General features: G+C 39.6%; 1 protein-coding gene across 1 annotated transcript in view; it reads left to right on the forward strand.

Annotated features, from left to right (window-relative positions):
• LOC139686745 (serine-rich adhesin for platelets-like) overlaps window positions 1-20,532 on the forward strand; it is a 112,778-nt gene that overhangs the window by 72,104 nt on the left and 20,142 nt on the right. Inside the window, exons 3-5 of the mRNA XM_071583776.1 lie at window positions 2,622-2,687; window positions 6,495-8,108; window positions 11,078-18,547. Of these exons, the coding sequence (XP_071439877.1) occupies window positions 2,622-2,687; window positions 6,495-8,108; window positions 11,078-18,547 (9,150 nt within the window). The remainder of the gene's footprint in view (window positions 1-2,621; window positions 2,688-6,494; window positions 8,109-11,077; window positions 18,548-20,532) is intronic.

Here is a 20,532-nt window from a genome sequence, read left to right on the forward strand (position 1 = left end):
AGTGAGCAAGATCCAAGATTCAGTTGCTGATGAGACCAGCAGTCTTTCTCCACACAATTCTCCTAAACCAGATCTGGATAAGAAAGATTTAAAACAATCCACTAGTGATAGCCATCAGAGTTTGCAAATGTCTGCCACAAGAAGACGAATCCTAGAGTCATTAGTGCGCCTTCGAATGAAAAAAGCTACCTCAGAGGTCCCCTTCACTGAAATAACAGATGCATCGCAAAGGACAGAGAACTCACATGACTGTACCTTGTCAGCCCTGCCATCTCCTGTGAGAGTCAGAAGTGGCCTGCTAAAATCAGCTTTTGTCAGGAGTGGTTCTGCCCCTCCCACTCGTCTTGGGCAACTGTTTGGAGAAGGTATGGGCCATGCCCATTTCTCTATATGGCCTTGCAACGGTGATGGTGAACGTTTGGTTTGAAGATCACCACCTATAAAAGAAGCACAACAATTGGTGAAGGTCTACAGAATAGAATGCATGTCAATCAATAACTCCATTGAATACTGATAGCAAATTGAGTCTCATTTATTCTATACAGGAAATAGTGAATTAAATTTCAATCTTATAGATATTTTAAAATATGCCACTTTAGTATCACCTTAATACATTATGCCTCCTCATTCTGCTTCTTTTACATTTTCATTGTAGTATAGCCTAGGAGATCATTTTTAATATAAACTAGTTGCATTAGTGTAAGCTTGGCTTCTTATTGTAGCATGCAATACTGCATAGCTCTTAGATTCATGTTTCAGCGATGTATGTATCTACATGCAAGTACCTAGATAAGGCACTGAACTTGTGACCTCTTTATGCAAATACATGGTATACAGGTTGTGTTAAAAGATCCTTAAGTCAAACATTTATTTTTTGACATTGAAGGAAATCGAGAATATATACTTATTTACTAATGTAAACTCCAGATTTGAGAGAGAACATAAAGGTGTCAGTTAAAAAAACTGAAATGGATGTTTCATCAATACCTTCTGCCTATATTACTTGATAATATATTACAATATTCAAACCTGGTGAGATTTCAAGAGAAATCATAAAGTAGGTGCCACTTGCCACACAACAAAGTCAATATTAAAATTCCAAAAATGTTTGCAGTACAAAGACTTAGGCATTCGAACAATGCTGATATATTTGGGCACTCACTTTGTTTGCAGATCCATTGGAAAATTTAGACCCTGGAAGTCACTGCAATAGTATTCTTAGTGAACGATATCTAATTTTCTATCTTAATTTGGGTCACAGTTATTTAGCTCTACATAAATTCCCACCTTAAGTTTACAGCTTAAATAAAATATCCACACAAGCTTTATAATTCTTTGAGTCAACTTATTAACCATTGAATAATTAGCAATAAAAGATATATGTATTATAATTCAACCCCTAATATTTGCCATTAACCTTTTATACTTTAGATCAATGTAGTTGATCCATAGTATAAAAGCTGTAATTGAACGCACATGTATTATTTACATGATTGGTGCATACTAGTGCACCAGAAAGTAAAGGCCAATTGAACAATGTTAAATTTGTGCCAAAAATGAAATCTAAAGATACCTTTATCGAAAAAAATAGAATTCAAGTTTTTGCATACCATGGGTAACATTCTTAGACAATGTGTGCAAATATTTTCTGTTTACTAACACACAGAAATAAGGATTGATTCACTTGTAAAAGCTTTAATTTACTCAGGAAAAAGCTGTGAATGCTTTCAAAATAAATGTTCATACAAAATGGAAGAGTTTTCTTCATTGGTCATCAATGAAGAGCAGCATTATTTTTAGCCCAAAATCAAAAATATCCAATTTAAATCACTTATAGTACTGTGCCAGAACTAGAGTCAGCAGCCTGTGACTACTGTGGATTGTAAGCTTTTGCATTGGTGTGCCAATGCTTAGATACATGGTGGGCTGAATTTTTTGTATTTTGTGGGTTGATATTTCTCCTAGACTGCAGTCTGCATCTTCAAGTCTGCAAATGTTCACTGCAACATTGGAGAAATATAAAGATAAAAACAGGCAACCATACACGTCACGTGTCTGCTGTCATTTCACTGGCTGTAAGGTTAATTTTGATGATCATGGAAATCAATGCTGGGCTCTTTAATCAAATTTTGTTAAGTTACTATAGCGTCATTGTGGAAAAAAATAGTGTTTTTCAGATGCATACTTTGCAGGGACACAAAACAGTTGAAATCACTAAAATTCACTGCTCAGGCATCACGAGAGTTTATCTGACAACTCCTGGGTGCCATTGTATAGTGACAAGTGGAAAGGATAGTTAGTGCTGAGATATTGTTATGAGATTGTACATAAGGTGTTTGAAGGTATCCTGTATCATAATTAATTTTGTTATCATATGGGAAACCATTGATGTTTGTTAGAACACAGTGATGTACTTGTTACACCTCTAAAGACAATTTGTGTCCACCCAGAGATTTTGAGTGCCTTAGTGTAGTTTTGTGTTGCATTTTGTTGCTAGTTTTTACATTTTGTAAACATTTTTGTAATTCCATTTATGGGTTAAGAGTATAAACAAGTAGTATTTTTAGTAATTAATTTCCTTGAGCACATAAATTAACTGGTCAAAATATTCTATTTTTCAGAATGGGCTGAGAAAATGCAGCAGAAACACACTGCAGGCCATGGAGGCCTTACTTCTGAAGATGCAGGTGAGATGCAAATTAATTTCCCATTCATGGAAAAACATTAAATTTTATGACACAGTTGCCTCATAAACGTTCATCAGAGATGATGTGTCCAAACTTTCTGTTCATCATGGAATGGAATACAAGCTATGTTTTGAAGGTTAACTAATTTTAAAATTACTTTTAGTCTAACATTGAATTAATGGAGTTATAATATTGATACATGGGCTTTTCTGTCACAGCAGACTTAATTGTTACGAACCAGGTAGTTCATTCTTCAATATTCTTACCCTGAACTTAAAAGTTCCTCATCCCTGCATTTTGACAAGTGATTTAATCTTTCTTAAAAGATGTATTAGTGTGTTTGTACATTCCTCTAACTCTTTTTGTCTGCAATACCATGCATTGAAGGTTGTTGATGCCCTAGCAGTGCTGATTATCTCACCTATGAACTAACAGTTTTATTTCCAGGTGTATTTTGTTTTTGCCTTACAATTTGAATGAACTTCGACTATGATGAGGTTTTACTTTTATTTGAAGTAATTACCATCTGCCAACTATTCCTTCATGATTTGCTGCATTGTTTTCCTGAATTATTTTTCAAGTTGCCTTTCAATTGGATGCAATACCCAAATGCATTCCAATCGAATGGTTGCAAATTAATAACACTTAGTGCTGTAGCATTTTTCTGAGTTATTTACAGTAGTATTTTCATAACAATATTTTTTACTTTTAATAAGTAGCTCTAATATATAGGGGATAGTATGGATTAATTTTATTAACTATGTGTTCATATAATTATGTAGAAGGTAATCATTCAAATCTTCAGAACATTTTTTTACTCAATAATTTTATGTTTCTGGAAGGACCAGTTAGGCATAATACAGTTTCATTGAAATGAATTTGCCTTATCTGTGTGATAAGGAAATGCAGAAGAAACTTCATTTTTGTACATATTAAGCTTTAACAAACATGATACTGATAGATTTGGTTCATAAAGCAATGTGACAGGTAATTATACCATTATGTTTTAGAAAAAAATCAATAATTAATGTTAGGTTACATTTGATACTAATCATTAATACAGAAATTCATGCTTTGTTTAATGAATGGAAGATTTATTATTTTTTTAGAGATTTATTTGTATTGTGAGCATGATTGCTTTTTAGTTTGATATAGAGAATGGTATTATTTGTGAACCTGTGTGTGTTCTTGTGTGCTAGTTATTTTTTTTATGCACATCCACATTGGCTTAGAATTGCAAGTGTTAAGCAAGGCAACAAGGAACAGCTTGTACCTAATGCTTCTAACATATAACACATTAACCAGAAATAATTTGAAATCAAACTCATGTCCACTTAGAATTTTTAGCATGTAGAATCTATTCCCTGGTTTGTAATGATTTAGTCTCTTTAAATCATTATTTCACTGACATGCAGTTCTTTTCGATAAAAATGTAGAATGTAATAGTTATCTTGAAGTATGTATCATTAAGCCCTCACATACAGTTTATTTGTACTACTCTTCTTTCTTGTCCATATATTTACATTTATAATATATATTTCATAATAATCTCACTGTAGTGACTTTAAGTTGATTCTAATGGTTGGGGAAGTTTTAGGTGCTCATGGTGATTGTTCCTTGTTGCAGTATTCAAGTATCTTTATATATTCATTAGTATAGAAGTATTGGCATTTCATTCTATATTTCAGAGAGCTTGGGCTTTAGTAGATGAATCATTATATCAAATATATATTATTTAAGAATTCCTTTTATTGTTGATGAAAAAAACTATAATTGTTGTTTTTGCTATAAAATCAGTTTTAGCTTATGTTGAACAAGCATACATCTCATTCTTTGCTACCCTTTTCTTTTTTTTTGCTCACTCTCCATTAGTGGAGTCACCTGATCGTGTCTATTTGACTGATTTCGGAGAGGAAGGCGAGTTAGATGGTAACTTTTCTAAAATAATTGAAGTGGGAAAGGATCCTTTAGTTGAACAAGAAATTTATGTAGGCAAATGCCAAAATTCCCCTCACTCTTTAGCTTCTAGCATCTGCAGCGAAAAAGTTCCCAGCAACCAATGTGAGGATGCTAAACCAGTTAGTGAAGGCTTAGAGAATTATCATTGTTTCTTACCAGAAGGTTACTTAATAGCATTAACAGACTCAAGTAATATTTCTCAAGAAACAATACCTGTCAATGATGAGATGTTAAAGCAAAAGAATTTGCCTTGTTCATATGCTACAAGGAGGTTGATTGTAGATGGTGAATCTGTAGACATATCCACCAATGTAACTACAAGAGGAGATGATAAAAGTGTGGGTGATGGGATGGATATGGAAGTACAGTCCATTTTTTCTTCATTACAAAAGGTAGAACAGTCCATTCAATCACTTATGGAAGAGCCGAAAACATTAAATCTGAGTGAAATCCCTTCACCCCTTGGGGAAGCTGATGACACATTTGAGATTCCCACAGCCAGTGACAGAAGAATAGAGCTAGATAAACTTGAGGCAGCAGTGGAAAGAATGCTTTCTGAAGTTGAAATGCAGGATTCCAGCGATGCTCAATCACCCATCAAAATTTTGTCAGCACCCATACCTACTGAAGATTATGGCAGTTACCTTGAGCATGGATTGGGATCATCAAGTTCATCTCAAGGTCTCACCTCTCCATCTTTTTCCAATGATCAGTTTGCTTCTCTAGTGAAATACAGTCCACACAATTCTCCAGCAGAAGAGGATATTACAGAAAAATATTACCTTAGCTCAAGAAGTCAACTGGATGATGAAGAATTAGCATCACTCTCAGGTTGTCATCCAAAATCTGTTAACGACCTGAGTAAAGAAGATCCTATGGACTTTGTATGTGACAAAACTCCACTCAATCCTATCTCTGGAAAAGTTAAGGATTCAGAAATATCACCACCTACCCCAAACCCAGATAAGGGTGGCAATAATGAAATCTCCTCTGGGGATGTGTTGACTTGTAAAGGAACAGAAAGTTGTGTCAGTAAAGAGCCTCGAACAGTTCGTGCTGAGGTCAAGCTGCTGGTCAAAACATGTGACTCCGGTAAAGAAGCGATTGAAATCCGCACAGTGCGTGAATTTGTAGACACCAGTCCAGAACAAGGGGGAGCATTTTCTGGAATATTTCCCCTAACTTTTGAGGAAAAAACTCAACAATCTCAAGGAACTCGGTGCGACAATCTTGTCAGTTCACAACTCCTGAATGAGAAAGTGCCATACCAGTTTGCCCCATTTACTGCAGTAACTGTGGAAGCTGACCCTTTGCAGGAGAAGGCAGAGGTAGCTGATGAAGAAAGAGGTAAGATTTGCACCCATATATTAGCTGCAGTATGAACGAAACAAAGTGTGGTGAACCATGAAGGCATGCTTGTGGAGATTTTTAAGGAAGATCGGTATGGCACTGTCTGCTCTCTTTCCCATCATAATTAATCATAGAATTGTAACAGATTATTTCCTTCACAGTATCCATCTGATTAACTTAATTCAATGTACTAACACAGCAACGTGATTGTCTTAGAGTGTGTCAGTATGTCTGCATGTTAGGAGAAGGTAAGAAGTAGAAAGAGAGAGATGCTGTCCCTACAGAACATTTTAAGGAGAATCATTTCCATGAATATGTATGCCTTTCATTTTTATCATCATGCTTATCAATTGGTTATTCCAAAAGAAATTTTTCTTGGACCAGAAATGACATTGATTTACTGCAACAAGGAACACTATTCACCACCTTCGTGTGGGGGTTGCAAAATTTTGTTCGTATTCCAGATAGAATTTAGGATTTCTGTAATACGTATTCCAGGGATTTCACCATTAATCCCAGATGTGGCTCTCAGTGCAATGAAGACGACTTCTGTCCAAAGGTCCATTCCCCTGGACACAAAGACACCGGAATTTGCCACATCAGCCATGTCCAGTTCTGTGACATCTACCACCACAACAACTAGTGATGCTCTTGCGTCAGATCTAACAGCTCCAGACACTTCAAAGAAAACAAGTTCCTCTCCTGAATCACCAATTCTCTCTGGTGTAGAAGCTGCTATTCTACAGACCAAAATTTCTGCCGAACAGTCACCTAAAAAGAGGGACAACGATAAGGGTTCCAGTGAATCCACAACAGCCCCTACCAGCTCAATTGCTCCACAAGCATTCCCATTCCTATCATCCACAAGCACCTCAGCAGACAGGGCTCTGGTGGAGGAACTAACTGCAGGAGGCGTCCAGGTGTTTGAGGTGGAATCAGCATTTGCTGCCAAGCATCCATCCAGCAACCTTGATCAGTTTGAAACTAAAACAGAGGACGAGGTGCCTGATTTGCTTGATGACGAACTTAATTCCCCTGAATATGCTAAACCTTTCATCCCTATCACACCCTCCAAGCAGGGTGAATCCGGAACAAAGAATACTGAAGATGAGACCACCAAAAGTGCTGGAGATGATACCAAGGCAGGTGGAATATCTCCAGAAGATAAAAGAACAAGGCTCTTACAGGATGTGAAATGTGAGCCAGATGGTGATGCCACATCCCAGCCATATGTCACCACACCCACATTACAACGTCGGAGTTTCAGTAGAACAATTGCTGGGAAAGTGATTCGTGGGACTAGGCCTTCTCCTTTGGAGGTTGTTCAGTTACCAAATGAAGATTATGACGGTGAGAATGCAGCTAGTGAACAGCATTACACAGTAACTGAACCTGGTGATGACAATGAAATTATAAATGACAAATGGGTAGACAACACATGTAGGGTTAATTCTTCCCCAGACTTAGTGTCATTAACAGACCCACATCCCCTCCAATTTATCAAAACAGTGGATAAGGATCTGCAAAATTTAGCTTCTTCAGAGGGTGAAGTTATGGCCCAGAGTGATAGTGTGGAAAAAGTTCCTACACCCCAAGAGGTCAAACAGAGACCTATGTTTCGTATAGAATCTTCAGAAGATGAAGGAGAAATACCAACTCAGTTCATGGAGAAAGAACCTGAAGAGTTCACCTCATTTGAACCTATTGAGGAAAATGAAAGTGCCACTGCTGCCACAGAGAAATTTGAGAGGAGAGTAAAGAAAGCAGAGCGTCGCTTTGAGAGGATAGCATCACAGTCACTGGAAGAGGAGAAAGCTGCTGTGACAGGGGAAGATGAAGTAGAGGAGACTCCTAGCGCCAGGGAGCGTTGCCGAGAAATGGAATTTCAGCGAATGACCTCTCAGTTGTCAACAGAAGAACTTGCTGGTACAGAAGTTGACTTTCAGAAAGTGTTCACGGAACTTTTAGAAGAGCCATCAGAGGAGTGGGATACTCATTCGCATGATTTAGACACCCCTGAAAGGGAACTGGATTCCATCTTGCCAGAGGATGATGACCCCAAAGGTGCTGTGGGCATCACCTGTAGCCCTCCTTCGCCTCCACCCTCGGAAGGTACTAGGCATGCATGCTCTTGAAATTAGTGCTCTGAAAGGCATATTCTTTGGAGTAGAAATGTTTAGGAATTTCAAGTCTTTTCCATCAAAATCTGTACCCATTTTTATTTTATTTTTCGTAATTATCAAGTGTTGGCTGTGGAAAATGGATTCTTTTGGAATTTCATTATTAAGAAACTCCCTTTCAGTTCAATAACGTTTTTTCAATGTTTTGTGTGGAATGGTCACATGATTTACCATTTTATGTATTTATGTTGTAGGTAGGTTGCTTCATGCGGTTTATATTTAAATGGCTTTAACATGTCATGGACATAAATTGCATGAATGCATATTGTTTATCTTATTGGAAAACTTTAAGGTGCATTTGGTATCTAGCTATGAAGTCAGTTTGCTTTCAAATGGAGAGTTGGGGACACATTTCCAATGTAAATAAAAAATACCTTCCTCGTAAATAAGAAGTTGCACAAATCTTCTTTTTAGGTCTGATATTTTAACTTTCACTTCCTCACAGTGTTAAAGAAGGCTACTGAATCCTGTATTGAGAAGACATTTAATCCCTTCACCGACCTCCTTTCCTCCCCTGCTATACCTGTGGTGATCCCTAAGATAGTTATAGAGGAGAGTGAGGCTTACAACCAGAATAGGGAAGAAACATGTGATAGCCCATACCATGGGTCCCAAGATTTGTATTTTCCACCAGAGGATGAGGAAGATGCTAATTTCCTAACAACTGATTACAATGAAGACACAGAAAGCAGTGAGTCAGAGAGTTCTGATGAAGATGACATATTTATTCACCCAACCACTGAAGAAAGGACTTCCGACCCACTTAGCAATAAGTTGAAATCGACAATTGATTCATGTGATGAGGAAATTATTCCACCAATAGAAACAGAAATTCATAGGTTTGGGGTGCACCTTGATCAGCCTTCAATCAACCTACCCGAGAGAGGTACTGGCAGAAATGACAATGCTAAGAAACACCTCTGCTAAGCCAATTTGCTTGTGAGGTAACCCCAGTGATGCATGGGCCATGGACCAACTATTGTCTCTTCCCTGAAAATGGAAGAGATAATGGCTCTAATCCAGCTGCTTGGCATATTTTATTAATGACCTAACCTTTGTTGAATTTTGTTGTTTCTGTTTGTAGCCAGTCGAGAAGATTTCTGCCAGAGGTGCATTTTTAACTATGATGATTTGCTTTTTTTATTAATAGCCTTGATATTATTCATTATGCTTGGTTTGGTAATTTCATATTTTTGATATAAAATACACAAAATGCCAGAGCAGTACTCAAGTTAGTACCTATTTTATGTTTAATATTACTTATTGTTTATTTTATGGTTTTTAAACTCTTAATAGAAATGAATGATATATTGTGTGGCTTATAATTTGCTTGTTTAGCTCAATGCAGATAGATTTTTTAATACTTTTATGTATTTTATTTATTTTTTTGGCATAGTCCCTTTATTTATTTTAATTGTCTTTCCACCTTTCCTTAAGGAACCCATGACCTGCATGATGCTGTTGCACCACCAAACCAAGATTCGAGTAGTATTTTTAGAACAGACGTAGTTGCACATGATGTTTCTCCTGATGGCAATGAAGTAGATTTCATGAACCAAAAGGACTGGAATGCATTACAAATAGGTGAGACTCCAATTGGCCATTTGGATGCCATCACGCCAGACAGTAAAGATACCATACAAATCATAAGGACACTAGTGTGTGATGTTACTGATCAGCATAATCCTGTGGGTCTTAATTCTCTAGAACAAATCACTGAACCATATTCCCATTCTAACACTTTTCAAAATAATTTACTGGGTGATGAGAAAGAAGGAAACCATGACATGCATATTGATCAAGTAAATGTTGATGATGTTACCGAAATAGCCCAGCACCTCTTAGCAGCAACAAGTACTCCATGCCATCATGCTAGTCATTTGGATGGCAAAATTCCTCCAGCTAGCAAAGATAACTGCAAGGAAGAAGAGCAGGAGTCATGTCAGAGGGATGCGTTCTCTGATGGTGGTGATAACAACATGGTGGACAGTGAGTCTGATGGTGGAGAATCACCCCTTGCAGTACCCAAAATGAGGATAAAAAGAACGAGCAGGACTGTTGGGAGTTCCAGTGGCTCAGACTTTGAAGATGATGCAAGCACATCCCCTGTCGAATCCTCAGAAGGATTGGCGTTATTTACAGTCTCAGGTAGAATGGTGGCCCAATCAACCCCTCCTTGCAGTTCTGGAAAATGATGGCAATTCTTTGAGAAGACAATATCTTGCAGTATTTTTTTTGCTGGCCAGACTCTAACTCAGACCTTTGCCACTCCAAATTCCTATCCAAAGCTTTTATCATTTCAGGTTGAAATGCTAAACTAATTTCTCTTGTAATATTTCTGTCAATAATGTTCCCTTTCAGCTAACATGACCTTGAGCAGTTTTGCGCAACATGTAGAGAGCAGATGTATTTGTTTGATAATGGTTCATAAAATCTCCTGGAGATAGTACATGTATTTTGATTTTCACTGAGCACTTCACATCTACCTTAAAATGTACATTTCAGGAGGCTTTATGGGTTCTCTTCTTAGAATAAGACATTTTCAAAGTGTGTTCAGTAGGCTGTATACTTGGGCAATTAATCAATCTGAAACGTGTAGAATTAATGATTTACTTCAATTAGAAAAAACAAGTAACATATGTGTTTTCCTGCATGTAAAGTTTGCCACTTTTTAAAAGAAACATAGTGATATCAAATTTGATGTCAATATTTTTTTCATGTTTAGTACTAATGTGTATTTTAAACTCTAATATTACTAATTGTCTGTCTGTGAGGCTGTGGACTTGTTCTTTTTATCTCTTCTAACATTATAACAACTAGTGAGACTTGCGAACTCATGCCAAGCCTTTTTGCATTGAACTGCTGCATTCTCAATCTCACAGAGTTGCTCTCTAATTCTAGAGAGCAGACTACTAACAGATGGGGATCACATGGAACGGATAAAGGAGACCTCGGTGGTCCAGGGCTTCTCCCACTACTCACCTGCCGCTGGCTCCAAAATCCTCCTGACCTCAAAATCACATCCTACACCAACCCCAATTGATCCCCAATCCCAGTCAGATGATCACGTTGACATTTCATTGACTAGACAAACCACACAGACTGATTCTCAATCAGAGGTGAAACTACAGCAGCCAGATTCTGAAAGTGGAGATGTAGTGGAGGAAACCATTCAAAGTTATTCTGATAGAAAGAAATTCTGGGAGCAGATGACAACTCAGGGAGGGAAACAAGGTGCTGAAGTAGGTAAAGAAGTTGTTATAGTTAAAAGAGTCCTGAAATCTTCTGCATCTCATGAGTCACCAGGTTCATCTCCTGTGGTGACTCCTGTACCCAGACCTCGGTCAATGGTGTCCACTACTGTCACCACCACTGTAGTCACGACAAAACCGGCAGATTCCATCTCTGCAACACCAGAAATTGTTGAAAGTGATACAGAAACAGGCACCCAGAGTGATTCCACCATCCGAATGCGTTTGTTTGCCGATGCTGGTCAGTCAACTTTCACTGGATCAGATGTTTCAGATCAAGAGGTCGATTTAGATACAGTTCCTACTTTGAAAGATAGCACTATCCCCCCATCATTGCCTCCCGAAAGTTCTGTCACAGCTGCATCAGTTGCAGCCAAATCATTATCCCGAGATAGTCAGGCTGAAAGCAGTGACTCTGAAGCAGAATATTTAGCAAAGCGTGGGGGGGTCCCAATGGCATTTGATAATGGTGCATTTGTAGGAGTTGAAACAATTGACACAACTGATGCTGTGCGGCCAATAAGTCCTACATGTATTTCGCCCCATGAAAAGGCTGATGAGCATACACCTCTACCCTCCCAAATTCCTTCTGTTGCTCCAAGGCGGATATATGAGAGGTCAGCTTCTCTACCAACTGAATCTATAGTTCCTCCAGCCACTACAGGTTTCGGTGGAGGTGTCAAGGCAAAGAAACAGTTTTTTGAGGCACAAATAAAGAAAGAGATGGCGGTTGAACAGCTAATGACTCAACCAGAAGAGGAGCCATCACCCGAGCACAAAGCAATATTTCATCAGGAGGCAAGTTTAGATAGCCAAATACCTGCAAAGCCCATTGCCCAGCTACGTCGTGCATCAGAAGGACAACCAATCTCACATGTAAGTTTTGGTTTGGTGCAACCACTCCGGGAAGTAGTTGCAGAGTCAGTTTTGGAGGTGAAAGAGGATACCCCAACTCAAGAAACAGAAAGTCTTCCATATGAAGAGGAAGCATTTGCCTCCGAAGAAATATCAGTAAAGGGTATAATTGGTGCATTTGAGAAAAAAATTGTACAGACGCAACCCTCCGTAGAAACATCACATGTTCACACTACATCAGTTGAATTTGCACCCAAAATAAAAGATAGATCATTCTCTGGGGAATCTGAAAAGATGGATTTGAAACAAAAGAAATATGAGGGATTTGTAGATGATGCGAAGTCATCTGAAATAGAAAGTTCTATCAGTCAGGCCTCTGGGGTACATGAGGAAATACAAGAGAAGGGAGAGGTTGAAAGAGCTGAGAAATACTTATCTGCACCTCCATCAGAGGAAGAAATGTCAAAAAGTGTTGAAGATAATGCTTTCACTGTTTCTGAAATGGATATGTCTGAGGGACCTGTCTCTGAAATTATAGAAGATGCTGCCACTTCAATGTCAACATCAAGGCTGATCTCAGAGACTGATATTTCATCGGAAACAAAAATACAAGCTGATGCTGAAGAATTTCGCGAAAAAGATGAAGTGAAAGTAGATGATGATTCACTATCCCATGATCAGGAAAAGGAAATATTAAAGGAAACAGAGGATGACATTGAAATAATTGAATCCAAAGATATATTGAGTAGTCGTGTAGCAGAAATGTTACAATATAAGACCGAAGTCATTTCCAGGCCATCTGATTCACTTGAAGTTCATGTAGATAAGAGTGAAATTGAGGGAACAGAAAAGGAAAGAGAGATTGAGGAGGATATGGAAGAATTTGAACGAGAAGGAGAGGTTGAAGAAAGAATTGGAGATGAAGTGACAGATGATGATGGGCTGGAAAAAGGAGATAAAATGAAAATGTCTGGTGATGCATGCGATTTGTCGTTACATGAGGAAGATGGCATTGAAAAGAAGCCACACAAAGTTATAGCTTATGCAGAAGTGGGAGACAAGCCATCAACTGATGATGGAAAGAAAAAAGACGTATGCCTTTCCCAACAACAACTTCCTGATACAGTTTGGGAAGTACCAGTGCAAGAATCAAGTGAAACAATGACAGTAGAAATTGCTACCGACATTCCAATTGAAAAGCAAGTCATAATTGAAAAGGAGGAGGAAGAAGAAGATTTAAAATGTGCAAAAATATTGCCAATATATGAAGCTGAGGAGGTTGAGTCAATTGGGATGCAAATAAAGCTGCCTGAGTTGACACAGGAAGAAGCTAGAAAAATTGCTGAAGAAGTTGTTGATGATATTGAAGAGAAAGTGGCAGAGAGAACAGATTTAGCAGCGCAAGAAACCACTGAAGAAAGAGAAGCCCGTGTAACTGCAGTACCTTTCTCTATTCCTTCACTCGGAATCTCTAGTGTTGAACAAACAAAGGAAATATGGACCACTCATGAGGAAAAGGAGCCTTTGCCAACCGCTGGGGAGAGAAGCAAACAGACATCAGAAAAGCATGAAGAATTTGATGACCCAAGTCAGGCTCAGCTCATGCAATCTGTGCTTGACAAGCATCATAAGGAGCAAATTCGACGCATAACTAGAGGTGACACAGCATCTAGTCTTGAGATTACAGATGAAGATTTACGAAGTAGTGGTGCAGAGGCTGACTTATCCCCTGTGGAAAGGCTTCAGGCTGCCATGGTGGCAACAAAAGAAGAAGATGAGGAGGATTTGGCCTCAATGGAGAAAGAGGGAGTGGAAGTTGTGAAAAAGACACTCGCAGAGGTGAGGGAATCTCTTGAAGCTGCCCAAGAGGAATTATTGGAGGAGCACAAGAAAAGGAAAGATGATGATAAAACGCATGGTGAAGAGGAACTTACCAGCAAAAAGAAGTCACCTTCAGAGTTTGAATTTAAACTTTTGGATTTTCAGAAAACTGAAAGTAAATTTGAAGATAGCATAGAGGAATCCTTGCATGAGGATTCTGCTGGTGTGGCGGAATACACTTCAGATGGAATGCCAATTAAAGCACAAGTTCAGCTTGAGCAGAAGGAAACTATGAAAGCAAGTGTCAAGGAAGTAACTGGGGAAGAGAGAAAGTTGCTTGGGGATGAAGTTGAGAAAATTGCCAAGAAGCAAATAAAGTCACACAAAGATTTGACAGCTGAACAGAGTAAATCATGGGAAAGATCAGCAAAGGAACAGCATGTGGCAGAAGAAGGAAAAACTATTGGCATGAGCTGTGTGGAAGCAATGTTTATTGGAGGGGAAGATGTGAGGCATACATCAAGTGTCACAAAGGAAGAGGTAATCCTACCAGAAAGTACTTCATATGACAAAACCACCGTGGAGAGGGACCATGTTGAAGAGAACTTAGCAAAGATGCAGAAAGAAGAGGCCAAGAAGGAGACTGAGGATGAGGTGGATGGGATGAAGAAAAAGGTGGTGGAAGAAGTTAAAATGATCAAATCACAGAAAGTCTCACACACGGAAGAGGCAGAAGAATTTTTGACTGAACAGGAAAAATCTATAATCAAAGAAGATAAAGAAGGTTTGGTCACCATTAAGTCAGAACAAACAATCAGGCAAACAATGGTGAAAGAAACAATGGAAGATCGCATAGTAAAAGAGAGTTCAAAAACAATGACTCTGTCAGAGCAACATGTAGTGCAAATGGATGGCAGTACATCACCGAGTAAAGATTTGAGTCGTGAATTCAGGAAAGATTATGAGGATAAGAAACGTCAGTTCAAGGTTGAGATGGAGCATCTGTCTGATGTAGGAATGCCAATGAGAGAAGAAGTATTTTTCGAAGATACTTCTAAAATGGTGACTGAAAAAACTCTTGGCATGGAGGACATAAAAGATCAAGTAGAAGAATTAATATCATCCACTCAGGCAGATGTTACTTCAATATTGACTGGTGAGTTGACTTCAAGTGAAGATGAAGCCAAAGTGAAAACTGGTCAAACAATCACTTTTAAAGATAAAAAAGCTCTGGATGAGGAGTTGGCTGGAAGAACTTCTAGTGAGGATGAAGGTTGGGGTGCAATTAAGTCACCGCCAAAACTTGAAGAATCTTCATCATCATCATCAATAGCTGGTAAACGTTTTATTGGAATGCTCGGTGATAGCGAAACAGTCCGTCTAGAGCGCCCTGATGGCAGTGAAACTACAGTAGTACTTAGAAGAAGTCGCCCAGAAAGGCGATCTGATGCAGAGTCTTCTGGATCGGGAGGCATAATTAAAGGTGCAGAGAGGCGATCAGTTGCAGATATGGAGGGTTGGTCCAGTTCTGGTGAAAGTCATTACCAATCATTTGAGCAAACATCTGACAGTGGCAGGACTTTTAGCCGCCCATGCTCATCAGACTTTGAAGGTCTTATTGGAATTGGTAGTGGATTGGGATTAGGCCATGGGACAGCTGGATCCTCTGAGTATGAAACAGCACTCAGTGCATCAGGTGATTACTCAGGTCGATCAGGTGGGACAACTACATCCCAGGATTATAGAACTGCAGTAAGTTCCCTCTCATCTCGAGAATCGATGAAATCCCTGGATTCAGAGAGTTCTGGACATCTTGCTAGTGTAGAAGTTTCTAGTGAAGCCTCTGAGACACTAGTTCCTTCAGCATTGGAACTTGAGCGAGATATGGAGGGAATGGCAGGTACCACCAGTTTAGCTATGGATGAAGAAGAGGCAACTGCTGGAGCAGTTTCATTGTCCTCAGGAAAGGAAAGAAAAGTTGTAGAGCCTTATGATACTGATATACCTGTTCATGTCATCAAAGGAGAACCACCAAAAACAAGTGATTCCAGAATTGAAGGTTTACTGCAGGGTCATGATTCATTATCATTGGAGGATGATGAGGGTAGTGGGTGCGGGGGAGCAGAAGCTCCTGTAGCAGAATGTCCCCCTAGTCCTTTTGAATTAATTAGTGAGTCAGAGGTAGCCGAGTATCCTGGTGAAGTATCTGAACCTGATGATGAAGCAGAGCTTCCAGAGCATGAGGAGGTTGATGATTCTAGGTTTTCAATCAGTGGAGATTTTGTTGATAGTAGATCTCGTATGAAGCGCTCAATTGAGATGACATTCCACCCAGAACTAAAGCCAATTATTACAGAGAGCCAGTCAGAAGCAATTGTATCGACAACTCTTCTACCAGCGGCTGAGTCAGCATTTAGTTTGAGTGAAGGTCAGACTCCTAGTAGTGTGTCATTAGCATCTTCCATTGGTACTGTTGTAGAAGTTCGAAAACATTCCAGCATTGGTGATGCATCACACACTACCACAGATTCTGACAAAATGGATGCATCAATTACTTCAGAGCAGCTTAGTGGTCTAACATCATCCATGGCCTCAGAACACCTTAGTATGGAAGATACTGAAGGTGCTTCAGGATTTAAATCACTGCCAGAAGATAGAACAGTTTCTATAACCGCAGAAAAAGAAACAGCAGAATCTGGAACATCTACTGGTTGTCCCATAAGAGGTACACCCTCATCAGTAACAATAACGACATCATCTGTAGAAAATGAAATGGGAGTGCAGAGTGTATGCACACAGGTGACATCAGAAGTTCACAGCGTAGTGTATGAGGCAACTACATCTGCTGAAATTCATTCTGGTACAGGTGAGAGCCAAGCAGATGATACTCAAGCAGAAAGTGAAACTGAAGAAGCTAAAGGAGTGGATAGTGCAGCTCAGAGAAATGACTTCAAAGAAAGAAATGGACCTACAGAGGTTGAGTACACTCCTGAATATGATGACTTTGAGGAAAGCAAAAAGAAAACACCAAGAGAATTAGGCCATCGAAGGGAAAAGAGCACAAGTTTTGTTCCATCAATGATCCCAAGACCAATACGAGGAAGGAGCAAAGAAATACATCCTGCACCCAAAAAGTCAACATCTGAGGCAGGGAAAGTAAAAACAGAAGTAGCTGAAAGTGAAAAATGTCGTCAAGAAAGTACCAGTGCTACAGGGGAAGTGACCCAAACTGGTGGTAAACCACTTCAGGAAAAAGAACGGATGGAAACTGAACATGATGACATTTTTGAAACAGATGAATCATATCATACAGAAGCAGACCAAGGATTTCATCGTGACTTAAGAGAAGGAAGAATTTTAACAACTAAAACAGACCATCATGAGCCAGGCACAAGGACATCATCATTAGCAGGGCCATCATTTGAAATGGGAGAAGAAGAAGACCATGAAGTAGAACTGAAGGAACTCGTGGAAAGCCGGCCACAATCCACAGCAGAATCATTAGTCAGCAAATCAGATTCAGAGGGCCAACGCCCCTTTTCTTCTGAAATGGGGTTTTCAGATGACAGACCAGACTCAGAACTAACTGAACTTCTTAAACAGTTTTCTGATGGCAGTGGGAAAGACTTGCTTGAGGAAGAAGATGAAAACAAAGATGAAATTGAAGACCCCATTGAAAGACCAAAGTCCCCGGAGCCTCCAGATGATTCTGATATCAAAGAGAGAGATGAAGAAGTTTCATCTGAAACTCAAACAAGTATTGCGGAACTCAATGGAGAGTATGCTTCATCACCCTCTTCCCTTAAAAATATCTCAGCCATGTCTGATCGTAAAGATGAGCATGAATCTCGCACTGAGTTAACTAAAACTTTAGATAAAGTATCTGCCAGACCCATGTCACCTACTTCTCCAACTCATGCATACCCATCAGTCATGACTCCTGAGGAAGATGATATGGCAGAAGCAGAGGCTGCTTTCCAAATGGTCCCTCGGGTAACCCCAACATTACCAGCCTCCCTCCCAGCCACCATTTTAGAATCTGAGGAAGAAGCACCTGAAAAGATGATTGACACTCAGACCAAACCCATTTCAAAAGTAATGGCAGCTGTAGTAGCATCTGACATACCTGACATAACTGTGACAGAACACATGACTCCAAAAGATAAAGATTTTGATGAATTTACGTATCCTGAAACATCAAGGGCAATATCAGAATCAGCAGATGTGACAGACGATGCTGATTTAGTTGGTAAAACATCCACACCACAAACCCCTGCTTCTGTCTCCAGCCATGCCTCTGAAAGATCCTCTGAAAACACCGACACAGACCAAGGTCAGGAGTATGTCCTTGGAGAAGCGGATGGCGATGCCATCTTCGAGGAACCTGAGGAACCAGAGGAGTTGACTTCATCAGTGGCATCCATTGTTGCTGTCCCCGTGCCAGGTAGGTCGGACGGGGAATGCACAAGACGAAAAGGGAAAGCTATTCTGCATGAGGTTCAGGAAATTTCCTCTACCACATCCTTCCCTGGGTCCCCAACCAGTGATTCATTTGAAATGATCGAGAAGTCTGAGCTTCCCCCCATGGATACACCTGATGCATATGTTTACGTGGAAGAAGTTGCCAATGAGGCTTCTGAAGAGTTGCAATTTCTTCAAGATACCTCTGGAAGGGATGATGATGAAGATGAAGGAGATGACCTTTTGGTCTCCTCTCCACCTCCTCCATCAATCCGAATGACTCAAATTAAATATTACCCTGCCGACCAATCAACAGAGAGTGCTTATCAATTTGATCCTGACACTGCATTGAGGGAAGAGTTTTCTGATTCCGCTGGGGCAGGAGTTCAGCATGATTTTTCAGAAGGCGATCCCACTGCTAGATATGACTATCAAATGTCTTTCGAACGATCTGGTGCTCCTGGTGGATATGGGGTTGAGGTTGAGGCAGAATATGACCGAGAAGTAGAAGCTGGAAAGAAGTGGATAGAAATGCAGTTTCAAGGTGAACTAATGTCTTCTGCTTCTGTGGGAATAATTCCTGGAGTTCCTGGATATGGTTATGAAATGGATTTTGAAAGAGGTGGTCCATTGGAAGATATTGAAGAGAGGCGAGAGGAGGAGGAACAAAATGATGGAACTGCTAGTAGTAGTAAAGTTGGAAGTTTAGGAAGCTGCAAAGAGTCACTGAGTTCAACACCAGAATATGATGTATTGGCAGGAAAGAAGTTTTTCACACGAAGTGGTGAGCATGATGACATATCAATGTCATCATTGCAGGAGTTTGAAAGGCTAGAAAGAGAAATAGTGACTTCAGGCAGTGCTGGAAGTGTTGGGAGTACTGGTTCTGATCCTAGAAGAACATCATTAGGTTCACAGGATTCTCTAAATGGCGTTGCCGGACGAAAAATACCATCTGGTCGAAATGGTCATGGAGATGATATTTCATTAAGTTCACTTCAAGAGTTTGAACGCCTAGAATCAGCATGTATAGAAGCAGCAAAAATTGAGACACGCGTACGGCAAGAAGAGGCTGCCTTGCTATCTGAAATTGAGGAAGGACATGAGAGCCAGGTGTCAGAATCAGAATCTTGTGAAACAATCAGTGAAACTGGAGGAGGCCATGCAGACGATGCTCCTGGAAATAACTCTGACTCTGATGATTACGAAAAAAGAATGTTTGAAATTGATGAAATAATTCGTCAAGCTCAGTCAAATGTTGAAAAGTTTGAAAAAGAAACATCCGTTTTTGAAAGAAAGCATGCCAAAGGAATGGGTTCAGCCAAAAGCAAAGCTGGTGCTTTAACTGAAGCTCAATCTTCTCTAAAGGAAAGAGGGGCAAAGTCAAAAGTGGATGTAGCATCTAGTCAAATGAAACAACCTAGCACTTTCCAACAGCAAATGAGGTCAAGCATCTCTGAATACTCTGAAGCTGTCGTCCCTGATTTAGAAGCGGAGGCTTTGTATTCACAGTACTCTGATCAAGATAATGACCAAGAAGGTCAGGATCATTTCTTACCCCATGTGGCAGAAGTAGCAGCAGCTGCAGCAGCTTCTTTAGCAACTGCCACTGTAGCTCCTCATGCTCATCATGCAGTGGCATCACGGACTATTAGTGCTGGATCTGCACATTCAACTACGACACAATTTGATATGGAATCACTCAAGGAACGTCGAATAGAAGACTATGATGATGAGGATTCCTTGATGGAAAGTGATGCTGTTGCAATGGCAGATGATTTGATGCAGGGTAGTACAGATTCCATTGAACCTAAAACTGTTATATCTGACAGAGGACCTGTTAGGCATCCAGATCCACTTCAGACCTCCACTGACTCTTTAGATCTTAGAACCACACGTTCTGGTGATACAATGACAACAAGTGCAGATTCCATTGAATTTCAAGCTGTAGCTGCAAGTAACATGGTA

This window comes from Hetaerina americana, unplaced genomic scaffold, assembly GCF_022747635.1.
Source record: "Hetaerina americana unplaced genomic scaffold, ioHetAmer1.1.p SCAF_15, whole genome shotgun sequence".
In the NCBI taxonomy this organism is placed as follows: Eukaryota; Metazoa; Arthropoda; class Insecta; order Odonata; family Calopterygidae; genus Hetaerina; species Hetaerina americana.